Source organism: Cryptotermes secundus, unplaced genomic scaffold (genome assembly GCF_002891405.2).
Source record: "Cryptotermes secundus unplaced genomic scaffold, Csec_1.0 scaffold337, whole genome shotgun sequence".
NCBI classification, from domain to species: Eukaryota; Metazoa; Arthropoda; class Insecta; order Blattodea; family Kalotermitidae; genus Cryptotermes; species Cryptotermes secundus.
The window spans coordinates 639032-657970 of NW_019733323.1; the positions used below are offsets into that span (position 1 = coordinate 639032).

At 37.2% G+C, this 18939-nt stretch overlaps 1 protein-coding gene across 10 annotated transcripts in view; it reads left to right on the top strand.

Annotated features, from left to right (window-relative positions):
• Positions 1 to 18939, top strand: part of LOC111867958 (CUGBP Elav-like family member 4) — a 239562-nt gene that overhangs the window by 178091 nt on the left and 42532 nt on the right. For 7 of the 10 annotated variants that reach the window (XM_023858205.2, XM_023858213.2, XM_023858207.2 and 4 more), the window contains 2 exons: positions 6971 to 7138; positions 16576 to 16677. In XM_023858205.2, coding sequence (XP_023713973.1) covers positions 6971 to 7138; positions 16576 to 16677 — 270 coding nt within the window. The remainder of the gene's footprint in view (positions 1 to 6970; positions 7139 to 16575; positions 16678 to 18939) is intronic. The other 3 variants (XM_023858209.2, XM_023858211.2, XM_023858212.2) reach the window with 2 other exon arrangements.

Consider the following 18939-nt stretch of genomic DNA (forward strand, 5'->3'; position numbering starts at 1 on the left):
CAAAGTTGACATGGCTGATCGCCAAAAATTTTACCACCCTCTGAGTCTTGTTTGGATGCATTCAAGAGTTTCTTGTGTGATGACGTGCTTTGATTGGTGTCACTTCCTGTCGGCAGCTGACCAAGTTTCATGCCATTTACGTGCACATTTAACACATACAGTTTGATGGATCAAGGTGAATCTGGATGCTGCTAATAAAATTTATGAACACATTTCTCATAAGAGTTCTTCCTTCTACTGTAATACTCAGTGTTTTAACACAAACACAGAGAAAGCCTACAGCTGACAATTTCTGAGAAGAAGAATCCAGAAGTTAACAGAAATAAACTGCACACTTCATATAAAAATTGGCCAATACAGCCGCAGAGTTCATTTACATCAATTCATGAGTCACTGTGTGGTAACTGGTGGCCGGATAATTGACTGTTGGAATGAAAGGATATTTTTTTTTTTTGGATAAGCCCTTCTGTATATGTATCAGAAGAAGAAGTTTCCATTTTATTGAATTGTTAAGGTTAAAGGCCTCAGTGGCATAGTTTATTACACACTAAAAAGACATATGCTTGCAACTGATGTTTGAGAAAACTGTTTCACACCATAGTGAAAGATTAATGAACATTGTCCATTATTACAACTTCAAATTACATGAATTCTTTTGTATTCAACGCTCTTTTTCTTCATACAGTGGTGTAAATTATTACATGCTGTATGAGGGATATTTGGAAAGTAACTTTTATTTATTTTAGGCAACTCATGTACGAGCGGGGGAAGGGGGACTCAACTTGTGAGGTGGCATCAGATGACTCATTGCCATGTAACTGGTTACCTAACGTTTGTTCATGTCTCTACAGAGTGAGTTATGATTTGTCCTGCGATTGATAGTCCTGCCAGCTGAAAAATTCGCACTGTCGTCCGCTTTCTTCATGCTAAAAGCATGAGTGCTACGGAAATCCTTCGTGAATTATGCGAATCGTTTACGGCCAAAATATAATGAGTGAAGGAACTGTAAGATAATGATGTAGAATGTTCAAATATGGGCGAACAGATGTTCACGATGAAGAGCGAAGTTGTCGGCCATCTGTAGTGAGTGATGATCTTGTTCAAAGTGTTGACCAAAACATTTGTGAAAGACGGCGCTTTACAATTTCTGAACTTTTGTGTTAATTCCCACAAATTTCATGCACTGTTCTATACGAGATTATTACAGTTATGCTAGGCTAACACAAGTTTTGCGCAAGATGGCTTCTGAAAATGCTCACTGGTGAGCACGAAACACATAGAATGACTTTCGTTTTCTTAGACTTTTAGAGCGATGCCACAAAGATGGCGATGAATTTCTCAATCACATTGTACGAGTAACAGCTGATGAAACGTAGGTTGCATTTATGAATGTTGAAACCAAAGAGCACACCACATTCACCAAACAAACAAAAAAAAGTGTAAACAAACGTTGTCTACCAGAAAGCTGATGGCAGCTGTTTTCTGGGACAAGAAAGGAGTGCTGGTGGCTGAATTCATGCAGCAAGGGATCACAGTAACGTCAGAAGTATAGTGCGAAACACTAAAGAAAATGTGTAGGGCTATTCAGAAAAAAAAGCATGGAATGCTAACAAACGGTTCAGTGCTTCTCCATGACATTGCACGTCCACATACGAGTCCTGCTACTCGCACTCGAGCACTGCTGGAGCATTTCAACTGGGAACTCTTTGGCCACCCTCCTTAGAGTCCTGCTCTCATTCCAAGCGACTACAACCAGTTTACCTAACTGAAGAACTGGTTGAGACCAAATTTATACTAAACTCAGACAGTTGCAGGTTTGTTGATGTGGCACATCGTGCCTGACAAGAGGACGAATCTGTCACTCACAATTTCTTCTGGCCTTTGCCAGAGCAGTCATCCTCGGGTCCGAGGCCCACCGGCCTCAGAACCATATTTCGCTGTCTAAGAAGCGAGACTCCCCAACCTGGAGGACCAGATCCCTGTATTTATATCCCCCAGGAACAGAGTGGCTCAGTTGTACCCTGAAGCACCGTGTTCCCTTTTCTTCACCTCCTACAACTCGCTAAGCTATGGTTCAAGTATTCGAACCAACCTCTACACGGGGATTAACTCATTTACGTGCTTATAACATCTTGCACATTCCTCATAGAAAACACCGCTTCCCACAGTTACTTCATTCTTGCTTTTGTGTCAGTTGGGGTAGCCACATGATCACTACTGAGCAGTTGCTTAGCAACGGCTGTTGTTTGCAGAGCCATGATTTAGCAACATCTGTCTCTGCTGGCTTCATAAATCTGTCTTCAGCAAATATGCCACAATATAATATTTTTTTATTGCTTGTTTTTTACCAACTCACCAGATATTACTTTCTGAATAGCCCTCTATATGGAACAAAAATGTCTACTTCATTATTAAGCCCTGTTGTTACGTTCAGTGTGATTACTGTGGTGCTGGTATCAAGGTATGAAGGAACACAAACACCACTTGAGAGTGTATTTTATACAGAATCATATTAAAAATCAGTATTTTCTTCACATGAAACCCATTCTTTGAGTCACATCCTAGACCACTGAGCATATATGTTACTTTGTCCAGTTACTTTCTCCTGTCGTTGAGCTATTCTTTTTTTATTGCTAGTGGGGTGGGACTAAGTCCCTTGTACTTCTGCCACTTCTGGCCTATTGTACCAGCCCCAGATGATAGGTGAGGGTAATTATGGAGCAATTGGTGGAATGAAGATTGGCAGGGGAAACCGAAGTTCTCGGAGAAAACCTGCCCCAGCGCCACTTTGTCCACCACAAATCCCACTTGACCAGGCCCAGGATCGAACCCAGGCTGCCACGGTGGGAACCCAGTGACTAACCGCTTGAGCTATGGCGCAGCCTGTCGTTGAACTATGTTCTTTATTCCATAAATTGACTCCTTTAATCTTAACCAATAACAATTATGCCCTTCTGTTTCCTCAGCTGACCTCTTTAACCTGAATCAGTATAGCTTATATATGTGTGGTTTTTTTTTTGTCATCAACATCACAAATTTTCAAACAAACCGATTAAATATCACTGTATTAACATTTGTTTTATTTAGCATCTGCTACTTGTTTCAATCCATATTTTGATCATCGTCAGGCATTTTCTTAAATATGTGCTCCGATACAGTGGTACTGAATTGGTTTGTTTCAAATTTGTTGCTTTGATGGCCAAAAAGACCATAGTGTGACACACAGCAGGATGCAGACAATGAAGATACCTTATGTACATTTATATTTCTTGATTGGACTCAGTAGTCAATAGCTAACATAAATGTAAATGATGCATGTTCTAGTTGTATATTAACAAGGACCAGCAACAGCAAATTACAGTCACTCATTATCCTTACATGTATTCTTAACAGTACTGTAGCTATGTAACTGTATGAAGATAAAATATTTTCATAGTTATAGTAGTGACCTTTAATATTAGTACTATATGTCTCCTCTTCCTCTTGTTTTCATATTACTTTCCATGGGATTAACAGCATATAACTTTAAGGTTTTCTGAATAGTCTTTGATAATTATTGTAGATTATTCATGAGTGATGTCATATATGCATGGGCAAACTGTCACTAATAGTCATAACATGTATCCGTGAGAAAAAGAAAAATTATTCAAGTTATGTAACAAGAACCACAGGTGCCCAGTGTTAGCCATGTACAGCTCACAAAATCTGAGCTATTCCAAGAAATGTACAGATTCGAGAACAAATTGGTCTGAGTAGCTTCTCCTTAAACTATATCATCTGAGAACTGGGGATTTTAAATCCTCCAATACTGCAAGTCTTTCAGCCAAATTCTAACTTTATGGTAATGGTATTTCTGTTAAGAAAATGCAACACAGCCAGCTGGGCCATGCACCTACACCAGTGTGATAGTGCATCTCATGCCTATTAGAGATTAACTTTTATATTTAATTATCCTTTAATATCAAGAAAAGCTCAATAGACCACTGTAGGTCACGGTGCAAGGGCCGAGAAGGCTCACCCTTTATACGTAATATCAAGAAGGTAATGTTACATGTCCTGTCCTGTTACATGTAATTTTAGCTCTCTCATTATGTTATGGCACTTTTCTAAATTCTTTAAATTTATGAGAACTCTTGTTGTCCTTATATGTCTGAAACGCTTCATTAGGTCCCACAGATTAATCACGATTTTCTTTATTTGAATCAACTTTTAGGGGTAATTTTGTTTTATTACCTCACTCCTGTGGATTTCCAATCCTAATTAGTTATATCAAAAACAATGGCAGTACACAGTATATTCTGTGATTCACTCTCAATAAGGGAATTTAGGTATACTTCCTTTTGTACTGTTCTATTCTATAAATGTTTCTAGCAAGTGATATGAGTCGTAAGATTACTTTACACTTCATGGTTCTAAGAACAACATATAAAGTTACCTCTCATAAGAACAAATGTGTATGTAGCATGAACCATAGATAAATCTCTGATCTCACCTGAACCACAGCTGTTTCTGAATTCAAAGTGACAAGTATGACAGGCAGCTTTTATATACATTCCCTTCTGAAGGTTGTGGAACACACTTCCTGTAATCACCAACGAAATAACTAAAAAGTGTCTGAATAGGTCTCACTAAGTGGCACAGGAACATAATGTAACGTGTTTCGTTACTGAAGACGCCGTTTGGATTGTTAATTGGTTTATTTAACAACCTACAAGTCTTGGCTACAATTAATTACAACAGTGTTACGGGTTTGCACACTTTAGAACCCTACACACAAATCTCTTCACACTGTCCTCAGTATTCACAGTACGAGAGCTATATAAGTGGCACAGTATTACACACTCCCAATTACACAATTACACATGCGTCCGGTTCTTCTTTCCGTGACTGCTGCTATACTCCAACTGTCTTTGTCGACGGCTACATTTCGACTGCTCACTGCTGACTAAATGAACTCGTAGGCAGTGTAGTTCTCTTATAAACCCTCAGCCGGACAACGGGAAATGCCTCTCTTCTTTGTTGCCTAGTCGCCATGTTTGCCGATAGCCTAGCAATGCTGTTGGGAGTTGTTTACGGCCACATAGCAACTGCGGCGTCCCGTGTTACATAATGGGTACCTCTGTTTACTCGCTTTGCCTAGCAACCGCTCTTTACTCGCTTTGCATAGCGACCAGCGTGCTTGGACTCAGCTCACTTCGGCTCTGCTCGGCACGTCACCGCTGGCGGTGGGGTGGGGGGGGCGTCATCCATAGTGCAACACGTCACAATAAATAAAACTGTGTATATGAAGGTAGTTGTTTCAAAATTTCATACACTTGTAAATTGGTTCCAAATTAATAATCCAGTTTTTGTTTGAAGTTAATGGTTAAAAATCATATTTAATACAAATATTATTATGACAGAAAAAGTATTACAAAAGCAATAAAAATATTTCAGAACTCTAATAATAAATAATAAAAGAACCTGCCCATTCTCATGAGGTGGCGTATCTAGCAATGATTATGAACATTGCCAGACATACCACTTCATAAGAAGATTGGGAAAGCTCTTCCGTTATTTTAATAAAAGTATTAATTAAATGGCAGTAGTAGACTCTTTTCCTTGAAGACAATTTTTACTCCTGTACAGAGTTTTATATCTATAAGTGGCCATTGTGGAAACCAAAAGTAAACATACTCATTACTTAACAAACCTAATTTACTCAGATTTAATTAATTAGTACTTGTATTGATGGCAGGTTGTGACTGATGGAATCACTCTGAATTTCATTCATTTTTCTTGTGAGATGTAATGTTTGCAGCCCCTTGTACTTAAATATATATGCAGAGTAAGAGAGCTGCTGAATGTTATTATCTGTTGCTGGTCTTGACATATGTATATTTTGTTCGGGGTTCAATTTGTAATTCCATTCACTGGGGGATGGAGGATGCCTAAAATGCCCAATCTGTATAATCTGGAAATAATAGTGTCAGATGTATTGTTATAGTAAAGTTTATTCCAAAATCTGCTTTATCTTGAAGCAACTTTATCAGCTATAATGCTGACTATATTTCAGTTTGGGTTATGACATTCATATACAAATCCAATATGTTTGTCTTCTCTGGTTCATGGAATAGTTGCATAATCTGATATTGTTCTTTACAGGTCTCAGTAAATTAAAGTCGTTAGTTTTGTATTGGCAGTTTCCAGTGATTAGTGTCTACAAAGAATTCATTTTTGCAAATAACTTGAAACTCAAGGTGATGCTCCATAATGCATGACCACACACATTGCAGCTAATATAATCATTTCAGATAGGAGCATTACATTAAAAGTAAATGTAAAGATGTCCTTATATTTAGACACCACATAATGAGGGCATTATTTATAGTGAAAATGAAGCTTCAGGTATGCTTCTCCTTTGCAGCTGTTTGTGGTGGTGGTCACTTCAAACTACAGCCCCTGTACCCCCAAGCAAAAATCTCTCCACATACTGCATAGGGGCCTGGGTGACTTAAGATTTTGCTTGAGTTAGTGGCAAAGATATAAGTTGCTGGCCTCTTCAAAAAATTGAATTGTAGTTGTCCTTCCAAGTGTCAGTCAGTTAACTGACTGAGCTATCTATGAAAATTATAATTGAAACAGAATTATTGTTATAGCTGAAGACAAATGAAGTATTATTCAATGTAAGGCAAAGAGAATGAGTAATGGTAGTTTCAACAGTGCTGTTTTCTAGTCCTACCTAAATTGCTTGGTCCATATAAACATAGTTTTGTTGATGTAGTCATCAAACGTTATCTACATTTCCAGAATTATAATAATAACAACAACAATAACAACAACAACAACAACAATAATAATAATAATAATAATGGGATGGTTAAAAAGGGCATCTTATTCCCCTCTCCAACAGATTGAGCCCTGACTTGTGTTTAATTCTTAGAACCATGCTTCAATTCGATATCATTGTAATTCTATTTCAACTAATCAGCTCTTATTTTAGGTTCGGGTTCAGGCCAGCCCGTTAATGGCACCATTCCTAGCCTGCCTTCCCCGACCATGCCCAACTTCAACATGGCAGCACAGACCCCAAATGGGCAACCTGCTGGCTCTGACCCATCCGTCTACACTAATGGCATTCCGCAGACATATCCTGCGCGTAAGTATCTCAGCCACCTCCTCATCATCACCTTGTTCACTTTGCGGAGGGACTTTTCCAATACTGGTCTGTCATATGCTTCATTGCTACCATCCACACCACCTGTCCAGCTTGTTACCAGTTGAGCCTGTACATTAGTTCATACCAACATTCTGAATGCAATGATTATCACTTGATTTCTTTTGTGTAATATGTTCTGTTACAGTGTCGGATTGGTGGACATGAGTGAGAGGCACTCAGCAATAATGGAGGCCAACCAAATGTTCACTAAAAGAATAAATAACACTTTTTTATGTTTAATGGAACATTAGCTGCACCTTTATATATGATACCATTTCTGAAGAAAAATGTAGATAGAAATATGAGGAGTGTTCCATATATAATGCCTCCTATTCTTTTTAATGAAAACTACAACAAATACAGAAAGCATAATAATGCAGTTAAATAGAGCAAGATTTCAGGTACTTACAGTTACTTAATCACCACCATTTGTTATGCACTTTTGCCAGCAATGAACAAGAGCCTGTATGCCGCGCCCGTAAAAGTCTGCGCCAGCAGAGTCTAGCTACTTTCTTACAGCTGCAATGACAGCATCGTTGTCTGGAAAATGTTGCCCATGTAGTTCATCTTTCATAGGCCCAAAGAGATGGAAGTCTGAAGATGCTAAATCGGGGCTATAAGGTGGATGTGGTAGGACAGTCCAGCTAAACTTTGCAATGTGCACAGCGGTCACCAGACTGGTATGGGGTCTAGCGTTATCGTGTTGCAAGCGAAAGGTTGTCTGCTTCTCTGGCCTGACTTTGGAAATGCGGGCTTTCAGCTTAGTCAGCGTCATCTTGTAGCATTCAGAATTGACAGTCTCACCGGGCTCCAGGAAATCCAACAAAATCACACCCTGCCCATCCCAAAAGACTGTGCACATCACTTTCCCTGCCAATGGCTGTGTCTTGAAATTCTTTTTTCTTGGGGAATCCAGATGTCGCCATTCCATGGACCGTCTTTAGGATTCCGGCTCGTAGTGATGACACCACGTCTCATCTCCGGTAACGATGCTGTCCAGAAACTTGTCACCTTCAGCCTCAAACTGGTGCAACAGATCCTGACAGACTTCCATTTGATGAGTTTTGTGGTCCTGTGTAAGCATCCGCAGGACCCACCTGGAACAAACTTTGCGCTAACAGCTTCCCCAACATCGTTTCCAATGCAGTACAGCCGATATTAAGCCATGCACACAGTTTCCTTGTTATTATTTGCCGATCTGTATGGATGAGCTGATCATGGTGCTGTTCATTGTGAGGAGTGGCAGCAGAGCAGGGACGCCCAGGGTGTGGCTTGTCGTGCACTTCACTTTTGCCACCGTTGAAACGCACTACCCACTGCCTCACTGTGCTGACATCTGCTGTATCATCTCCGTACACCTTTAGCAAGCGTCAGTGGATGTCAATTGGTGCAATTTATTCGACAGTGAGAAATTCAATAACACATCTCTGTTTCGTACGCACTTCTATGTCAGACACCATTTTGGTAGACTGCTCTGCTGTCGCTATCTGCCGCATGACAACCAAACTAACAGTACATTGGTGGGAAGGTTCAACCTTTACTACAACACCACCAACATCCAGCTCAAACGTTACATATTAACACAAAAAAATAGGAGGCATTATATACGGAACGCCCTTCGTATTTATACATAATCCCCTTTCAGCTCTCCAGTTTTCTCTGTCTGGTCATATTGCTAGGTAGCTCACAACAGACTTATTTTATATTGCATAACGTGATATATGTCCACTGCTGTTTTATTGTTGGGAAATTCTTTAGTGCATAAAGTGATCACTGTGTGGCACAACAGTGATGATAAAAAGTGTGATATTATTATCTTTTCAGAATTTCAGAGTCGTTTTTGCTTCAGTTAACATAAAATTGTTAAAATAAATAAGCAGTTTCATTATTTCATTATTTATTTTCCCGACAGTGACAATGGTAATGAGGATAATGATGACGATGTTGACAGTGATGACAACAACTACAACTGTGACGATAGCAATGACAACAATGACAACGATGATGGTGACAGGGATAGTGGAGAATATTTCTAGAATGTGTTCCAAGTTTATTGAGAATTTGTTAGGCTATAAGCTTTTTTTTTTACTTTTCTACCGGTTTGAATCTCCATTGTTTGACTAGACAGAAGATTTATCAGCCTCTTTTGCTTGCGTATCGCAGTGATTTGTGGGAAGGCCTCAAATGACTGAAGTGTATATTCATAAGATTGTCATACTAAATAAGCAATCTCGTTATTTCAGAACAATTTAGTTTAAGAAAATTGGAGTGAAAAGCAAATATTTTCGTTTTATGAACATGTGTTTCCCATTACTTGAGGAACAAAAACAGCAACACATAACACTAATATAACAATACAGTGCTAAGAGTCATTCTTTACAGGAATCATCATTGCCATCATTCACATCAGTACTAGTGTTATGAAGTAAACTGCCACTAACGTCATGTACAATACTTACCTTACCACACTTCTTAATTAACGCTAAATGTCAGATATGGAATGGTGTATTTACACTTTGTTAAAATGAGTATCCTTCTCTTTTCCTTTGTTTCACGACATCGCCAGCTGTATGATAAGGTTATTAAAACATGCATAACACACATTATTGTCATAATAATTATGTTTGACTGAATTAAACTTGTGCTGAAGTTGTTTGCACAGTTTACATGTGGAGTAACCTGTAGGTGAAAAACTGCAGGACAATTTCAGGTGTTTTTTGTTGCAGGAAAATGCGAGCATTAGATTAGAAAATACATTAATATTCTGAGTGTTCACAGGGAATTACCTGCTCTTCACAAATATTTACTTTTTGTTTAATTGTAAGAATTTCAGTTTGAGTGTTTGTATGAACCCTTGCAATAAGCCTAGCCCATTTACTATGTATGTACTGCGCTTGTTACACTAATCCTTTCCAGCAATGTCAGATGGGGGTATATTACCCTAATCGTTTTTAGTTCACCACTCTCTCTTACTAATTCTTGTGTAAATATAACATACGTTCTTCATGTTTAAAAACATGTCTTATTTCTTACTACAATATATCTAATTAATCAGTATTTTTATTCTATGTTTTTAAAAGACAGCTCTGTAGCAACAGTTCCATGGGCTAAATTGCTTGTTTGTGTAACAAGAAATTAAAAGTTTATAAATAAAAATGATATATCATAAGAAAATAACCACACCTAATTAAACTGCTAAAATACAGAGTGATTACAAATTAGCTGAGAGATTTAAAATATTTATTTAAAAACAACTGAAAGGCATAAAAGATGAAACACATGGCATTGGAAAGGGAAACTCAAAATGATTTCTTAATAGAGTGATGGGGTCCAGCGGAATTTAGTGTGTGCTTTGCACACAACAAGACAACAGTCTCTTTCCTCCAAATATTGCATAAGAAATTAATATCAATATTCACAACATTTTATATTCAGTCCTTTAAGTTTCCCAGAGTTTCTGGCAGAGTTAGGACATAAACTTCATTTTTGACATAGTCCCATAGGAGAAAGTGAAAGGGGGCTAGATCCAGTGAACACAGTGGCCAGAATGATGGCCAGAGGGGGTCTGGCTGAACAAATAATCAGGCAACAGCATATTCTGGATAATTGTGAATTCATTGAGGGTATATGCATCATGCTATTGGAAAACAATTTCCAGCTTCTCTTCTAGTAAGTGAGCTTACAGTAAAACCTCCAACATGTTTTAATAGACCAGTTCTGTTGAATGTTTCCTCTGCAAAGAAGAGAAGTCCATATACTTTGTCAGAGACCCCAGAACAATACACATTCATATTCAAGCCCTCCCTTACATATTGCGTATTGAACAATATTGTAAGAATTTTTGCTTTCCAGTGAACGTTATATCTGTTCAGCTTCCCACTAAGGTTAAGCGCTGCCATGTCAATGAAACATATTTTTGATATGTACATTTCATCTGCACCAAGACAGTCCATCATGACACAACAGAATTTATGACATAGCACTTTGTAATTTTGTATTATATACTGTAACAACTGAAGATGGTAAGGATGGACAGCAAGAAATGCTCTTTGAATCTTCCATGCAGTTCACTGTGGTACATCCAGCTTATGGCTACCTCATTGTGTTGGCTTCATTTGACTGCACACAAAAGACTGTTCAATATGATGAACTGTTTCAGCACTGATACCAAACTGGCGTGAATTTTCTACATTGCATGCACAGTCAGTAAATCTCTATACCACTACACCAAATAAAATTCACGCTTGGAAATTATTTCTGGTACTTCCTCCAAAAATTCTGTTGAAGAGTAGCCAAAGATTTTTTAGAATAAAATGCACGTTCGCAAGATGATTTCTAGAGCTGGGTCACCATTTTACATGCTTGCTCTCCTAGTGTGCAGCACTGGAGATGCCATTTCTCCCTTTGCTGTTTAAAAACTGAGTTTTTCTTCCCAGCTGTGTTTTATTTTTGTGATCCTTTTAGCTTCCTTAAAATCAATTTTGAAACCACTCAGATCACTGTAATCACCCTGCAGTTTAAAATAATCATTTCTCACATTCTGATTATAATTAAAGCAAATAGATCAGAACCCTAATGTAACAGATCATCGTTCATTGGCTGAAATAACAAATAAATATTATATTTTATTGGATTGAAGGTTTCACCTACAGCTTAGCTCTTATATATACTTTTCATTATACACACACTACAATTTAAAATGTTATGTATTTATAATATGTTCCAAATATATATTACTCTGTGTTAGATATTTAAAATTTCATTAACTTATGTACAGACTTAACAGTTCACATTCATGTCATGTTCTGACCTTTGTTATATCTAGGCAGTAAGGTAAATATAAACTTTCCCCTGTGTCTAAGCACCATGCCTTGAAACCACATAGGATGAGTGGAAGTGAACCTACCCATATTACAGACCTAGGCACTAGACTGAGGTGAGTGGTCTGCTTTTGATTGAGTCCCAGTGACATTGTGGACAATATCATGAAGAGAAGCCCTTTCCCTCTGATGAGAATTGAAACTCTTCTTACCTAGCTCATCACCGTTGGTTTTTATTGAATGAACCGTTCCAGCTCAAATGTGGGTGCAAACAGTCTCTAAACTGAAATGCATAATGCTTATAAATGTGTACTGTAGCTTAATGCACATAGTGTGACAAGATACATAAATAACACTCAAGATTTTCCTTCAGTTTGTTTAACCATATAGTAGGTACACAAGTACATAAATATATTCCATCACATTTCATATAATTAAATGTATGTTACAATTCATATAAATAAATAAATAAACATACATATATATATATATGTTTATTTATATATACACACACACACACATATATACAAAGGCCTTTGCATTAATCATGATCTTCTATTAATGAAACTGCAGTACTGTGGAGTGCAGGGTGTACTATTGCAATGGTTTAAATCTTACCTCCAATATAGGAGGCAAAGAGCGCAATTAAATTGTATAAATAATAAATATTATTCTAACTGAGAAATCGTCGGATGTGATATGCCTAGGGATTGGTGTTGAGACCCTTACTCTTTAATACATAAACGATTTCCCCCTTGAAATACGTAAAATTTCAGAAGTTATTATGTTTGCAGATGACACAAGTATTCTTTGCACAGCTAAAGACTGCTACAATTTAAAAATAAAATTTAATGTTGTTTTTAATCACAAGTTTACATGGTTTCAGAATAATCAATTAGTGTTAAATCTCGATAAAACAAAAATGATAAATATTCACCCCAACAGCAACTATGAGCTACCCTCTATATACGTTGTTTTTTAACAAAAAGCCGAAAGAAGTAGAAACGATAAAATTTCTCGGTTTGCAGCTGGACAGTTATCTGACTTGTAAGGGACATATCGATTTTTTGCTTCACAAGTTGAGCACGGGTTGTTTTCAAATGCAAAGATTATCCTATATATTAAGTATAAATAGTCTTAAAGCTGTATGTTATGCATATTATCATTCGTTGGTGAAATATGGAATAATATACTGGGGAACTACATCAGACAGTCATAAGGGTTTTGTTATACAAAAGAAAATAATACGAATAATGATGGGAGTGGGCCCAACTAATACTTGTAGAGATCTATTTAAAAAGCTTGACATACTACCAATCCCATGGGTATATTTGATATCATTGATGACATTTGTTGTTAATAATTTGGATAAGTTTCAAACCAATAACTCTGTATATGTGATTGGTACCAGAAGGAATGACCACCTTCATATACCTTCAACACATTAATCATCCTATCATAGTGGGGTGTATTATTCAGGCGACAAGCTATTTAACATTCTGCCATCAAATATCACAGTTTTAAAAAATGATAAAAAGCAATATAGGTTTGTTTTACGAAATTATTTGCAAAGTAACCTATTTTACACTATTGATGAATCTGTCGAGCATGCAAGGGGCTCAAATGTTAAAGAGTTAATAAATGCTCTATGAGGGCGAATTATGTATTGTTGAGACTTGCTTGTTGTGTAGTAGTATGTATGATGTCTGTCTTTGTTATAATTTTAATATTTTATAATTGTAACTATTTTAATGATATGGCTTGCCAGTGTGTGTGGAATGGCAAGGCGTGAATTTGACTGTGGTTTTTCCAGGACTCGTGTGTTGCCCTGACAACTTGAGCTGTCTGTGAGAGGCCTGATTATATATTTTATTGGGCATAGGACGAATGATGTGTAGTCATCATGAACCTGTAATATGTGACATGTTTTATATCCAGCCCTACGGGGAGATGATTGGATCCATGAAGTGAAAATAAATGTAAATGTAAATGTTTATTGAACCAATCATGGCCCAGTCTTTCAAAATTACTCTACCCAGTTTTATCTGTAGTGCTATATATAAACTGTTGCTTATGATATTTTTTTATCTGATTTATTTCCACTTCTTTTATGGTCAGAAATGGTATAACATACTGTCTGTGTAATGAAATGCATTTTGGCTAATATTAACTTTCTTTAATCACTCAAGACTATTTTTATTTATGCTATGAAAATAATTATGCAGTACAACCCCCATTTAAAGAACCCCAATATTATATTTTTCATCATTTAATGTTTAATTTCAGGGATCCAACATGAATAATCTCAGTCACACAGGTATTGCTGCAGGTCCTCGCCAGCACAGCCATTCTTGGTTCTGAATCCCCCTGGACTCATGACCCTATATTATTGTCTCACAACTCTGGTAGTCATGCAATATGAACAATTTTCAGTGTTAAATTACCTCCATTTAATATTTTCCACAAATCCACTGCTCCCAAGAGAAACCTTAAATAGGGGTTTAACCTTATAATAACATGGTGCCACATCCCAGAAGACTGCGTTCTTCATAGTCACCGCTGTGAAAACCTAAAATCTTACATGATACAGATTACTTTGAAAAAATTCATGTTATCTTCACAAACTGATCATAGTTTACTCGTATATTAACTTTGATGAAATATGTAAAATTTTATAAATTATTACTTTTTTTTACCTGTTTCAGGTTTCTGTACGACCACTACAACATACAGAATATGAGCGTTTCATTCCAAGTGCATATCCATATTATGTGAGTGCATTCAGCATGATGGCCGGTGTGTTCTTGTTCAGCATTGTGTTCCTGCACTATAAAGAGAACACAAAAAGTAAAAGTGAATAATAGTACTTGTCCAGTACATTGTAAAACAATAAGTGATACTGCCAGCCCATGTTAAATAAAANATGTAAAATGTGTGCGCCTTTTCTCAGTTGCTAACAATGTATCAGAAGTCCAGCACAGGATGTTGGAAGAGTTTGGACCGCCAGCAGTCCACAGGGACACAATTGTCCGAATAAACAAGCAGTTTGATGAAACTGCCAGTGCTTTGAATCCCAAGCATCCTGGTCAGCTGAGAACTGTCCGAACTGCTGACACAAGCACATGCTGCTGCAGAACTGGCATCATCTCCTCAGAAATTGAAGTCTACCCACCGTTTGTTGGCCCTACTGGACATTTGGAGGACAAGTTTGCAGAGAGTTTTGAGTGACATGAAGCTGACGCCATACCATCCACTGCTTATTCATGTTCTTGACGAGGACGACTTCGACAGGCGACTTGAGTTTGCCGAGTTGATGCTGACCAAGTTTCAGGAGAACCCTGACCTTATCCAGAATATTGTCTGGACTGATGAGGCTAAATTTCACACATCAGGATCAGTCAACAGACACAACTGTGTGTTTTGGCGGCCAGAGAACCCCAGTGCCACCATTGAATATGATTTCCAGTCCCCGGGAGTGATGGTGTGGGGCGGCGTGACGTACGAAGGACTGATTGGCCCTTTCTTCCTTGAAGGTTGCATCATGGGGGAAACCTACCTAAAGTTGCTGAAGGAAAGTGTCATCTCAGAACTTCAGAGGAGAGAGAACTTTGATGAACTGTGGTGGCAGCAAGATGGGGCCCCACCACACTTCACCAATATTGTTCGGTTCTTGTATCAAGTTTTTCCTCAATGCTGGATTGGCCGTCGAGGGCCTGTGGAGTGGCCAGCCCAATCACCTGACATCACCCCACCAGACTTTTTCCTTTGGGGTTACCTCAAAGACAAGGTGTACGCTAATTCCATTGACAGTGTGAAACATCTGCGTGAGGTGACTGTTCAGGAGTTCAATAAAGTTCCGGTGAATATGTGTAGAAAGGCATGTGAAAATGTTGCTTTGCGTCTGCAAGCCTGTGTTGACTTAGGTGGTGCCCAGGTTGACCAGCATCTTGAAAATCGATGACTTATGTGTGCGATTCCATTTTTGTAACCATTGCAATTGTTAACATTTATCAATAAAAATAACACATAATAAAAACTGCCTAATTGAGTCTGGCCCACCCTGTATATATAATTGAATTCCCTATGTACATTGGTCTTTTCAGTTACAACCAGATTTAAATCATTTATATTACTGAGGAATCATAGGCATGACTTCAGCTCCCTGAAGAACAACAGAATTTGCAAACAGTGGAGTCTTAAGTGAAACATGATTTTATATGGTAGTCTCCTGTTTACAGTGCTGGGGTTGTGGCCTTGTTATTCATGAAAGAAGTGCTAATGTTCTTTTCCAACGCTACCAATTACAACACATAACTTCTGCTTTTCTTATAACAGTGTTCTAATATGGCTATCATCTGCATTGAAGAATACATCAGAATAATATATATGATGTTTGAAAAGTAAAATATGGCTTGTATATGCAAAACCATGACAATTAAATTTCTTTTGGTCAAAAGCCATGGCTAGGAAAACAGAGTGACATCTGCCTACAGATCCTATCTGTTTATTATTTGTGCACATCAATTGTGGCTAAGGACTGAGATAACTTTTATGTAGATGCGCTCCACTTGTCCATTCCAGCACAGGGTCTGCCAAATGGAGAGGCCGCATTACAACATGCTGCGGCCTATCCTGGGATGCAACCATATCCCGGTGTTGGTGAGTGAAGCTCTGTCTCTGTTTTCTGTCTCTTATTTCCTTCAGATGTCTCTTTTCCCCACTTTTATTGCCACAACACAAAATTGTCCAAGACGTTTAACCAAACAGTTGACTGGTTCATTATTACATACATGACAGCATAAACACAGAAATTATGTTGAAAATTAAAATGGTGTTATATAATGTATAATTAATGAAATCATATCATAATTAATTTAATAAAATAAATATTTCATTGGCATAGCACCTGTATGAGCATACATTGACATTTAATCCACAAATTTCTTGAGCAGACACAGGATACATTTTTAATTGAATTTAATATCTTTGAATACACACACAGAGAGAGAGAGAGGTGAAAATAGAAACATTGTGGAAATTGTCGCATCCATATGGGTCTGGAAAAAAGAACAAACTGCTTCTGTAGCTGGTATTATTTCATACAGCACCTTGTGCAGTGTATTGTCTTTCATTGAATATGCAAAACTCTTTGTTGGCTTAATTACCAATATTACTAAAAAATCTTCTTATAATTATTCCAAACTGATTCATATATTTGGAAATTTTAAAAATAATCAACTGTATTAAGTTTCAAATAAATTTATCATTTCATACTCACATAATTACATACCATTAAGGTGTAAAATTGGCGAGTAAGAGGGTACATTGACACAGTGACCAACACTGTTATCCAAAACAGGTTATGCTGTAGTACAGCAGAAGGAACACAGTAGGAATGTTAAAGTATTAAAGTATTATTAAAGTGGTATTTAAAGAATTATTGTGTTATAGTATGGTACTCTGTTTAATATTTTGTATCACATGTTTTATTTATTTATTTTGGAACTGTATTCTTTACTCATCAGTTAAAGAAGTCATAAACAAGTGCATTTATGGCAGTGTCAGTGTATAACTTGAAGCTAGTTCATTATCTTTATGTGGGCCATGAACACTATGTCATATTTTATGTGTATACTGATAACTTCATTGACCAGTTTTATAAGTACTCAAAATAACTTCCTTACCAGTTTTAGATGTACTGAAGCTAACATCCCTAGCCAGTTTTACGTATACTAAAGATTATTTCTTTGGCGCATTTTACATGCACTAAAGGTAACTTCATTAGCCAATTTTTCACGCAGTCAAGATAAATTGTTTAGCCAATTTTACATGTACACAAGATAACTAACTTCTTTAGACAATTTTACATACACTAAAAACAACTTCATTAACCAGTTTTCCAGTCCTTGTAAAATATTCATGTAAAGCAGTTTTTCAATAGAAAGTCTAATCTTAGCCTTAAGAAATAATACAATTACAATATTCAGTCTAAATGTAATTTGTTGTTGCTTGCTTATGGTTTAATGATGCTACCAGTAACTGAGACTGTAGCATCAAATGCTAGGATGATTAGTGATCAGTGATTTGTAAAGGATATGAAATGAAGTTATTGTGGCATAATTTGATTTCCTTTGGGCCAAAATTTGAATCCTGGATATCCCGAAATGTTACTCAATCAACCACAACATATGGCCAGTGTAAGTGTTGTGGGCCACATTTTCATATGTGTATAAGTACATTAATTGTGCAGTTAAGTAGCCAAAGTTTCCAACCTTTATATCACCATAACTGCATATCAGAGAAAAGTGAAACACAAATAGAGAGTCTCAGTTTTGACTTTATAGTTAAAATATCTCCAGATATAACACATTAACTAATACAAGTAAGACACTGCAGTTTAATGAGGAATTCTGAAAGTTAAAATAGTTACTAGACATAAAACTATAAGTAGATAAATAATTACTTCATCACATTTCTGAGATGTGCAAATGTTCCAACAAGTTTAAATCTTTGTTATAATATATATATTCCATAAAATACATACAAAATTCTTGGGGGGGGGGCAATCGCTGAGTTCGTTCAAATATCATAAACTAAAGGCAAGTATTTTTCGTTAAATCAAATGAAGGGAAGTTACTAGATCATACTGCTTTTTCACTATCTTGATGAAGAAATGTCATGTTATGATGACCCATCTAAGCTGGGATAATGCAGTCAGTATAGTGACTGGCTATGGGCTCAAGGGCCGAGAGGTCAGAGTTTGAATCCCCATAGGGTCAAGAATTTTCTCCATGTCGTCCAGACTGGCTCTGGAGTCCACCCAGCCTCCTATCCAGTGGGTACCAAGGGCTCTTTCCCTAGGTGTAAAGTGGCCAGGACATGAATCTGACCACTCCCCCATACATCTTCATAATGTAGTGC